Genomic DNA, 10,969 nt, shown 5'->3' on the forward strand with positions numbered 1-10,969 from the left:
CAAACTTATAACTTAGTTATCAGTTATCCGTCCATGGCTGATAAGAGGCCCAGCTGCAAATGTGGCCCCTCTGCATCAGCCTTACGTCCTCTGGAGGTGGCCACGCCTTCCCTGCCTGAGTGGCCTCAGGCAGCAACACAGAGCAGCTGCCTTGCCCGGACCTTCCCTTCACCCCCCACACGCCCCCCGTCGGTACCGGGACACAGCGCCCATAGTTTAATGAGGATAATTCTATGTAAACATTTGAAGGTAACCTAGGGTATGCGGTGAGCACTTAATGCACGGTAGCTGTCATTCATACCTGGCAGAAAGTCAAGGTGCCATATTTACGGTGCACCTGCCAGGCCTCAGGCCCAGTGCCCTTGGCCCGCACAGTAGTGTACAGAGATGTTGGGTTCGATGGCAGTTGATTTTGGGGGCCTTTGCGAATGTAGAATTAGTTCTGCACTTGCTGTGAATTTTGTGAGGAAGGAAGCTTCCGGTTCTGCCCTGCTTTTCTGTGCGCCACAGCGGCGTTTCTCCAGGGGCAGAGACGTCCGGAGGGCGCTGCGGGTGGGAGTCAGCACAGCACAGGCTCAGAGAACGGCTCTCAGGCTAAACTCCCACCGCTCCGCTCAGTGGAAAGCAGTCCACCTCCCGCCTTCAGGGCTCCCCACGGAGACCCCTCCTGTCTGCAGCGTCCCTCTGTCTCTGTCATTCTTGACTAATGTGGTTGCAAAGTGTGAATTCACAGGAAAACTACTCGCCTCTGAAGAGAACTTTCCCATGACATTTATGGGCGTCTCCAGCGTGTGTACGCATGCACAGGCAGACACACGCACACATGTTCGCAGGCAGACGTGCACACGGGGGAGACCTGCACAGGGCGCACGTGCGTGGTGGACGGGATACCGGCTGTTTCCAGTCTCCCCCTGGGCCCTTGCTCCTCACCCACCAGCACTGGTGGCATCTACTTCACGCCGCCCAGGGCTCGGGGCCCCGGAGGCTTGCGCCAGCAGGGGCTGCTGACCAGACTCTGACTTTTATCTTGCCACACCTTCCTGCCATCTCCTAGGGTCCCTGTCCCTGACACCCACGAGCTGACTCTGTATCCTCAAGCAATTCCCCTCCCCCCTGCGGTGGCCCCCGCCCCCGCTGTGTTTCAGATGGTAATTTTCTGCCGGTTTTCTGTGAAGCAAGTAGGCCACATGGCTGTAGCCCTTACCGGCACAGCGTTTGCTCCGCCTCTTCATTTGGTTATCTTAGGGGTGAGGATACAAGAAAAATGCTTTGTCGTCATTGCTGAATAATATTCCACTGCGTGAACACTACAGCTTCTCATCCATCCGTAGGCATCTAGATTATAGGTTCACCCATCGATGGGCATCCAGATGATTGATCCACCCACCAACGGGCGTCTAGCTCATTGATTGATCCACAGATGGGTGGCTAGGTCCTTGGTCTACCCAGCGATGGCTTTTAGGTTGACTCTGTGTCTTAGCTGTTGTGAACAGCACAGCTGTGAACATGGGTGTGCAGGCTCATATCTCTGTGTGTGTGTGTATCTGGACATTATTACTTTTGGATGCATATCCTGAAGTAGAGGGATGGGCATCTGCACCCCACATTGCCTTCCACAACGGCTGCCCATTCACACCTGCACTTCACACCTGCACCTCACACCTCATGGCCAAACCCCACAGTTTATAACTTGTACTTCACACCTGTGCGTCACAGCTCACAGTTCACACCTGTGCTTCACACCCTACACTTCACACCCCACAGTTCACACCCTGTACTTCACACCCCACAGTTCACACCCTGCACTTCACACCCCACAGTTCACATCCTGCACTTCACACCCCACAGTTCACACATCTGCGCTTCACACCCCACAGTTCACACATCTGTGCTTCACACCCCACAGTTCACACACCTGTGCTTCACACCTCACAGTTCACACCTGTGCTTCACATCTTACAGTTCACACCTGTGCTTCACACTCTGCACTTCACACCATATGGTTCACAGCTGTGCTTCACACCCTGCACTTCACACCTCACGGTTCACATCTGTGCTTCACACCTGTACTTCACACCTCACGGTTCACACCTGTGCTTCGCACTCTGCACTTCACACCATATGGTTCACACCTGTGCTTCACACTGCACTTCACACCTCATGGTTCACACCTGTGCTTTGCACTCTGCACTTCACACCATACGGTTCACACCCGTGCTTCACACCCTGAACTTCACACCTCACGGTTCACACCTGTGCTTCACACCTGCACTTCACACCTCACGGTTCACATCTGTGCTTCACACCATGTACTTCACACCTCACGGTTCACACCTGTGCTTTGCACTCTGCACTTCACACCATACGGTTCACACCTGTGCTTCACACCCTGAACTTCACACCTCACGGTTCACACCTGCACTTCACACCTGCACTTCACACCTCATGGTTCACATCTGTGCTTCACACCACGTACTTCACACCTCACGGTTCACACCTGCGCTTCACACCTGCACTTCACACCTCATGGTTCACATCTGTGCTTCACACCCTGAACTTCACACCTCACAGTTCACAACTGTGCTTTGCACTCTGCACTTCACAACATACGGTTCACACCTGTGATTCACACCCCAAACTTCACACCTCATGGTTCACACCTGTGCACCTCATACTTCACACCTCACAGTTCACACCTGTGCTTCACACCCCGTACTTCACACCTCACGGTTCACACCTGCGCTTCACACCTGCACTTCACACCTCATGGTTCACATCTGTGCTTCACACCCTGAACTTCACACCTCACAGTTCACACCTGTGCTTTGCACTCTGCACTTCACAACATACGGTTCACACCTGTGATTCACACCCCAAACTTCACACCTCATGGTTCACACCTGTGCACCTCATACTTCACACCTCACAGTTCACACCTGTGCTTCACACCCCGTACTTCACACCTCACGGTTCACACCTGCGCTTCACACCCCGTACTTCACACCTCACGGTTCACACCTGCACTTCACACCTCACAGTTCACACCTGTGCTTCACACCCTGTACTTCACACCTCACGGTTCACACCTGTGCTTCACACCCCATACTTCACACCTCACAGTTCACACCTGTGCTTCACACCCCGTACTTCACACCTCACGGTTCACACCTGTGCTTCACACCCTGCTTTCACACCACCCCGTGCTCACACCCCACAGCACACATGACGGCCGTGGACGAGAGCTCCCTCCTCATCCTGACAGCACTGCTGCACTTGTTTTTCGTAGTCTAATCTGACAGAGTGAGGTAATATCGCATTGTTTTGACTTGCATTTCCCTGAGGGTTAATAAACTTGGAGGCTTTCCCACTGGTTTGTTGGCCATCTGAGTTACTTTTTTCTTTTTTAAGTAGACCAATATAACAGAATAGAGTGCCCAGAATATTCCCACACGCTTACCAACAACTGCAAACACACAATGGAGAAAGAACAGCCTGGGGAGACTAGACATTCTCACGCTGAAGCGGGAACTCTGGCCACCGTCCCCTCGCCCCAAAGCAGGCACCCACACAATGGAACAAGCCACGCTCTGAAACGGAAACTACCAGAAGCAGCCGTGCAGTGGTGTCTGTAAGACGCTGGTCTAGGCATTGGCGTCTTTTGTTTCCTAAAATCACAGGAAATAAATGAGAGCAAAAAAATGGACAAATGGGATTCTATCAAACCAAGCAGGTTCTGCACAGCAAAGTGGAGCAGTCGGCATAGTGACACGTACTGGGAACACTTAATCTGCCTACGTGAGGACTGACAGCCAGAATACGTAGGAACGGAACTCCATCACAAGGAAGCCGCTGTCCTCTGCGCACAGTTGGCGGCTCAGAGGCAGATCCCAGGGAGGGGGAGGCTGGGCCGCGGGGTGGGGTGGGCTCCCAGTGCCCCGGGTCATCTTCTGTGCCTGGCCGGGTCAGGATCCCAGTGGGTCTTCAGGCCAGTGACCGAGGCTGTGATACTCAAGGATCTCTGAGGGGACGCAGCAGAGTTTGTCTGCAGCGGGGATGTGGGACGGGGCTCGAAGGTCCTGTGTGTGCCCTTCGCTCAGTATTTCACTTCAATCCGGGGTGCACAAGCGAGTCCAAGACCAGAGCCGATGGGAGGCGACTGCTCCCCTCTCCTGGATTTCTCCCTGGTGCTCCTGGGGGAGGGTGGAGGAGAAATCTCTGGGTCTGGAAGTGGTGTTTCTTGTGATCTTGAGTGCGGACCGTGGACGCTGAGCAGGCAGCTGGGCCTGTCTGTCTGTCTGTCTGCTCTCGAGGGAGGTCTGCCCTGGATGCACAAACCTAGGGAGAGGGGAAGGTTGAAGGTAAGTCCTGTTTGGGGCTGCTTGTGCAGGGGCCTCTGGATGGAGCGGGGTGCCCTGCTGGCAGCCTCGGCCCAGCACTGCGCCCCTGAGCGTGCATGGTCTGGTCCAGTTGTCTCATTGCTGGTCTGTAAATGAGATGGTGCGGTTAGGCGGTTCTGTGGTGAGTTGATGGCTTATTTTGTTCTGCTCCTGATGGCAGTCCTTCTGTTCCCTTCCCCTCTCCCATGCAAACACAAGGCATCCGCCTGGTGGTCCAGGAAAGACAGTTAACAGAATGTCATTTGCTTATCTGGAAGGGATGGGACGGGATGGAGGCCGCACTGTCTAACACTCGCCACGAGTAGATGAGCTAAAGGGGACCGCCAAGCGCCGAGCCAAAAGACCCTAATGAAATGCCGCACCCGCAGCCTGCAGAATTACAGCTCTAGGAGGCAGAAGTGACCACACCCAGGCCTCTAGGGCCTTCCATGAGGACGCTGCCCGGCTCCCTCTCGTGCAGTGCTCTCCTGATTTTCAGGAGATGCTCTTTATGGCTTGAATAAAGTATTTTTCTTCGTAACATAAAAACCTTTTGAGTGCCTTCAAATAGGTGCACGAATGAAATAAGGCGCACCTGGGGTTTGGCTGACAGTAGTGTGCGCACATAAAGAGGCAAGTTAAAGAAGAAATGCACTCACACACCGCGACGGAGGTTATGGAACTCCACTAAATTATGTTTATGGTTTCACTTGTCAGTATTTTGTAACACAAATGGTTTTCCTGGAGTCTATTTATCAGTATTTGTCACTAATTAAAGCCTACAAATTACCTTTTGTACAAGTCTTGCTCTTCTGGGTGTCTTGGTAGCTAATAAATCAGAGCTGTCGCCCTTCCTGCATTCTGCTGTTGTCAGGCTTTCTCCCGTGTTCCTGCTTACACAGGGTTCTTGCTCTTTCCCGAAGGTTTCCAACACCTGTGACTCCATCTTCGTGAATGGGAAGGAAATGAAGAGCAAAGTGGACACCATCGTGAACTTCACCCACCAGCACTTCACCTCACAGGTGGAGTTCACCGTGTGGGTGCCCCGGCTGCCCCTGCAGGTGGAGATCTCTGACACAGAGCTGAGCCAGATCAAGGGCTGGAGGGTCCCAGTGGCCTCCAACAGGAGGTGAGAAGTGTGTGTGTGTGTGTGTGTGCGAGACACAGAGAGAGAACAGGGACAAGTGGGAGAGGGAGGACCACTGGGATCTGAGGTCCCGGGTCCCAGATCTCCGGGGTAGGCAAACTGGCCTAGGGAAACAATAACCCCCAGTGAGAAACGCAGGCTTCCGTCCTTCAACGCTAGGAACCAAATTCCGGCCACATCTGTGCCACCTGACTGACCGGAGCAATGGCCTCTTCCTCAGCATATTCAGATCTGACCTGGCTGACTCGTGCGTGTCGGCTCGAGTCTCCCGCAGAGTGCCCGGTGTGGGCCTGTGAGCCAGCAAACGTGAAGTGTTGTCAGAGGTGCAGGGTGCGGGGCTCCGTCAGGCCACGGCCAAGCAGGGACACAGACACGGTTCCACGTCTCCGCTTGCAGCCTGCACCCCTCCCACGGGCGTGGAGGCTGGCGGCATTGTGAGCAACAGGGTGGAAAACATCTCGATGGACACACGGATGTGCAGAGGGGCTGCAGTGCACGCACTGAACTCGCTGTGAATGGACGTGGTTGGAAGCCTGACTGTGGATGGTGCTGCCGGTGGGGGCGGGTGCAGGGAGGGGCCCGGTCCTGGCTGGACGCTGACGCCCGAGCCACAAGCGCTGTGCACTGCACCCCTGGGAACGCACGGCAGGCTGGCCACAGCTGCGATTTCCAAACTGTGGGGCCCCGGTTGTTTCCTGTGTCGGTCATCTGGGGGTGCTGAGCATCCCCCTGCGATTTAACCTCTCCCCTCCATGTATTCTCCTTGCATTTCGCAATGAGCAACGAGGAGACTGAGTTGATAGGCAGTTCGTGACAGGTAGAGGAAGGAACCCGCGCTCTGTCCAGCCCTGGGTGGAGGACGGTTTTAGAACGACCCATTTCTGGCACACAGAGACTGGACAGTCGCCCCTACCTGCACAGCTTGTCCGGCAGCGACAGCCAGGGGAAGGCAGGGCCCCCGGTGTCCACTGAGTACGAGGCCATCGGCCCTGAGTGCCATCCAAAGTGCTGGTTGGGTGAACAGCCCCATGGACGGGGGTGAGCTGACGGACGGAGCAAATCCACACCACGAGGTGAGATTTCTGCCCAGTGAGGATGTTGCCTGTGTTTGTTTGGCTCCAGGCCGACCCGCGAGAGTGACGATGAGGAGGACGAGGAGAAGAAGGGCCGCGGCTGCTCCCTGCAGTACCAGCACGCCCTGGTGCGCGTCCTCACCCAGTTTGTGGCCGAGTCACCCGACCTGGGTCAGCTGACCTACATGCTGGGCCCCGACTGGCAGTTTGACATCACTGACCTCGTGACCGAGTTCATGAAAGTGGAGGAGCCGAGAATCGCCCAGTTACAGGATGGCAGGACCCTGGTGGGCCGGGAGCCGGGCATCACCACCGTGCAGGTGTGTCCTGACGTCTGCCCCCAGGGTGCTGCACGGGTGTGTGTGTGTGTGTGTGTGTGTGTATGTCTATGTGTATGTGTGTGTGTGTATGTGTGTGTATATGTGTATGTGTATGTGTGTGTGTGTATGTGTGTGTATGTGTGTGTGTGTGTGTATGTGTGTGTATGTGTGTGTGTCTGTGTGTGTGTGTGTGTCTGTGTGTGTGTATGTGTGTGTGTATGTGTGTGTGTGTGTGTGTGTGTGCGTGTGTGTGAGTGTGTGCACATGTGTATGTGTCAGGGCGCATGTACTCAGTCTGTGTGGAAGAGAATTACAAGAAGCAATAGAGCAGTCATCAGTTTTTGTAACCTAAACCTCAGATTACCCTTTGCAACTCAGAGAAAAGTATGCGATTTCTTTTGCCAGAGAAAATGAAACGTACAACTTCCTGCCACCAAACTTTGCCTCCTAAGATACTCTGCTTTTCTTGTGTATTGCCAATATAAGGCAGCGTCCCTACTGAATGGCATTAGGACAATTTCTAGCCAGCTTTAGCGGGGTAATGATGCAGACGGCGGCGCAGTGTCTTCCCTGTGTGAACTCAGCTGTGTTTTCGGTGTTGCTGGAGTTAAGTTTGGCACAGTGTAGTGTGTCCTGTATCTGGGAGGACACAGGGCCGGTCGCTCAGGAGTTGGAGTAGCCACGCATGCGTCCTTGTCCACCTGCAGGTCCTCTCGCCTCTCTCTGACTCCATCCTGGCTGAGAAGACCGTGATTGTCCTGGATGACCGGGTCACCATCGCAGAGCTGGGCGTGCAGCTGGTGGCCGGCCTGTCCCTGTCCCTGCAGCCCCACCGAGCAGACAGGAGGGTCATCGTCTCCACCGTGGCTGCCCGGGGCGTCCTCCAAGCACCACAGCAGGTGAGGGGGAGGCTTGGGGCGCCTGCTGCCGGGCTCAGGCCTCTCTGGCTCCTGCGGAGGAGGTGGCCGGGCGCTCACAGGCAGACTGAGGCTCTTGGAGCCGCCTCCTGCTTCTTAGCCAGCAGCCCCAGGTCTGAGGAAGGCATTGGTGAGCGGCTTAGGTGCATTTCCCTCTGTCATTTACTTTCCAAGTGGGCTAGTTTGGGTTGTGCAGCCTGCTAGACCAGGAAGGAAAAAAAATCACTTGTTTTCACCCTTGCCAAACAAAACAGGTGATTCTGGATACTTAGAAATTCCATGTCAGCTACTTGAACAAGTATGGCTAATAGGCTTCAAATTGCTGCTGTTTACTGCAATTATTGTCAACTCTGAAACTCTTCTCTGTCCTCAAACTTTTAAAAATAATTTATAAGGAACAGGGACACGGTGTCTCTCCAGGCCGCCAGCCACATGGCTCAGGGTTGACTGGGAACCTGCCCCGTGCATGCTTTGTTCCAGCTAAAGAACAAGATGAGTGATATTATGCGGAGAAGCAGCCTCATTAGTTGCAGCTGAAGTTGATTCAGATAAATTGCCTGATCTGTCAAAGTCAAAATCTGTGGCGCGGCATACAATAAATTAATTTGTGCACTCACTGGACGCACTCGCTCAGCTGTATTATCTGTTTGGTGGTGGCGTATGATCGGCGCTGGCTTGTGCCTTGTGGCGTAGCCCATGGACGCTGCTCAGTGGTCCCCAGCGGAGGGGTTGGAGCTTCCCTAGGAAGTTGCGTGCATGCGCGTGAATGTGAAGGAACACGGTCCTAACGTCACGCTTGGCTTCTTCCCGCAGGAAGCTACCATCAGCTCTTGGCTTCTGTTCAGTGACGGTTCAGTGACACCTTTAGACATTTACGAGCCCAAGGATTTCTCCATGGCTGTCTCGTCCTTGGATGAAATGGTGGTGTCCGTCCAGCCAAACCTTCAGTCCGGATGGCCGGTGCTGGTGGCAGAGGGTGAAGGCCAGGGCCCCCTGATCAAGTTGGAGATGCTGATCAGCGAACCCTGTCAGAAGACCAAGAGGAAGAGCGTGCTGGCCGTGGGCAAGGGGAACGTCAGGGTCCAGTTCGGGCCCCTCACCGAGGAGCAGCAGGGGGGCAGCAACGACATCGAGGGCGTCAGCCGCGAGTACAGAGACCACGTGGGCAACTCCATCCAGCGGGAGGGCAGCCAGGAGCGGGCGGTGCAGGAGTGGGGCCACCGTGGGGCCCCGGCCGGCCCGGATGAGCGTGGCAACCGCAGCGCCACCCCCGGGGCTCCCGAGGGAGGGGGCGAGAAGAAGCTCCTGAAAGGCGGGGCCGACCCCTTCACCAGCTTCCCCACGCGGGGGAGGTCGCCCCACGCCGCGGAGGGGCCCGGCGGCGGGGGGGACCTGACCGTGAGCTCCCGCGGCCTGACCGACCTGGAGATCGGCATGTACGCCCTGCTGTGCGTCTTCTGCCTGGCCATCTTGGTCTTCCTGATCAACTGCGTGGCGTTCGCGTGGAAGTACAGACACAAGAGGTTTGCCGTGAGCGAGCAGGGTAACATCCCCCACTCCCACGACTGGGTGTGGCTGGGCAACGAGGTGGAGCTCCTGGAGAACCCGGTGGACATCACGCTGCCCTCCGAGGAGTGCACCACCATGCTGGACCGGGCGCTGCCCTTCGAGGAGAGGAACTTCCTGCTCAACGGCAGCTCCCAGAAGGTCTTCCACAGCCAGCTGCTCAGACCCTCCGACTACGTCTACGAGAAAGACCTGAAGACGGAGCCCGGCAACCCCGGGGGCCCCAAGAGGAAGAGGGTCAAGTTTACTTCCTATACCACCATCCTCCCCGAGGACGGCGGCCCCTACACCAACTCCATCCTGCTGGACAGCGAAGAGGACATCAAGTGGGTGTACCGGGATGAGGGCGGGGCGCAGGACTTTAGAGACTACATGGAGAGGCTGCAGGACCAGATGTGAAATCCTTTCTTACGTTTGTATTCACCTTTATGCCTTCTGTTTTCTGATCGCTGGGGCACTTTAGAGACTACATGGAGAGGCTGCAGGACCAGATGTGAAATCCTTTCTTACGTTTGTATTCACCTTTATGCCTTCTGTTTTCTGATCGCTGGGGCAGCCGTGGAGGGTGGCAGGCAGGGTTTCACTCGCGGCGGTCTGGAGCGGTCCCTTTCCGAGCGGGCGCCGGAGGCCCGGAGCGCCGTGGCCGCAGGGTTTGAACCGGGAAATGCCTCTCAGACACCTAGGGGTTGGAGACGCCCTGTTGGGGTGCGGTGGGGGGGGCGTTCAGAGCAGTGTGATTTCCCCCAACCCCCCAGAGGGACGCGGTCAGTCATCCGTATGTAATTAGGGAGGATTTGGGCGGTGATGATGATTATTATTTTTATTCCTAGACCTTTTAAAGCACAGTGGACACCTGATCCCGTGGCCTGAGTTTAGACCTGTGTGAAGGGTGACTGAATGTGGCTTCTTACTGGCTCTGCGTGTGGCCCGTCGTCATCTTTGTAGACATCCGCACCCGCATCTGTTTTTTCGGTCCCCACCGTCCCTTTCTCTTCTTTTGCGTTGAGATCCGTGTGGCTTTCACGCGGTCGCAGTCCCTGGCTCGCCGGGGCTCGCTGGTTTCTCAGCATTCCACGCAGGATGTCTGCTTTCCCCAGCTGCCGGCCTCCGTGGCGGGGGACGGCGTCCAAGGGGCTTCTTCGCCCTTGTCTCTCCTCCTCTGTGCGGTTGAGTTTTCTTGTATTCGGTGGGGACGAGGGTTTTATTTCAAACACAGACGCCCTTGAAGGAGGGCTGCCGCCCTACCGTTTTCCACATGAAGCATAACCAATTTTGAGACACGTTGTGAGTCACAGATATTTAATTTTGTCCTTCGCTTGTGGAGAACCTTGGGAGTTCTTTGAGCACATCTCTGAGGGTGGGAAGACCCCAGCACCGCTGAACTGATACAGATTCTTTGTGGCCAGTACAATGTATTATGCAAAGAAATCTGGTGTAGAACTCACCCACATCGCAGGGAAATGGCTTGGCAATAGCTTTGGATTAAACTCTCCATTTTACCGGACCAGGAACCTGAAATGACGTTTCAAGGTAGCAATATATAGAAACCTGTCCATACAATCACCTCCCC

General features: G+C 55.3%; 1 protein-coding gene across 1 annotated transcript; it reads left to right on the top strand.

Annotated features, from left to right (window-relative positions):
- Positions 1-5,302: 5,302 nt before the first annotated feature.
- Tmem132b (transmembrane protein 132B) lies at positions 5,303-9,798 on the top strand. Its single transcript, XM_042669338.1, has 4 exons — positions 5,303-5,505; positions 6,646-6,916; positions 7,624-7,815; positions 8,647-9,798. The coding sequence occupies exons 1-4, from the start codon at positions 5,342-5,344 to the stop codon at positions 9,796-9,798; spliced, it is 1,779 nt and encodes a 592-aa protein (XP_042525272.1). The 5' UTR covers positions 5,303-5,341.
- Positions 9,799-10,969: the final 1,171 nt, after the last annotated feature.

The sequence above is a fragment of the Dipodomys spectabilis genome, unplaced genomic scaffold (genome assembly GCF_019054845.1).
Source record: "Dipodomys spectabilis isolate Male_0828 unplaced genomic scaffold, ASM1905484v1 ptg000494l, whole genome shotgun sequence".
NCBI classification, from domain to species: Eukaryota; Metazoa; Chordata; class Mammalia; order Rodentia; family Heteromyidae; genus Dipodomys; species Dipodomys spectabilis.

Bases quoted from the DNA above. Each gene is read 5' to 3' on its own strand.
- Tmem132b (XM_042669338.1), top strand. From the start codon at position 5,342: ATGAAGAGCAAAGTGGACACCATCGTGAACTTCACCCACCAGCACTTC. The intron at 5,506-6,645 runs GTGAGAAGTGTG...GTTTGGCTCCAG, and splicing joins CCAGTGGCCTCCAACAGGAG to GCCGACCCGCGAGAGTGACG. The intron at 6,917-7,623 runs GTGTGTCCTGAC...GTCCACCTGCAG, and splicing joins CGGGCATCACCACCGTGCAG to GTCCTCTCGCCTCTCTCTGA.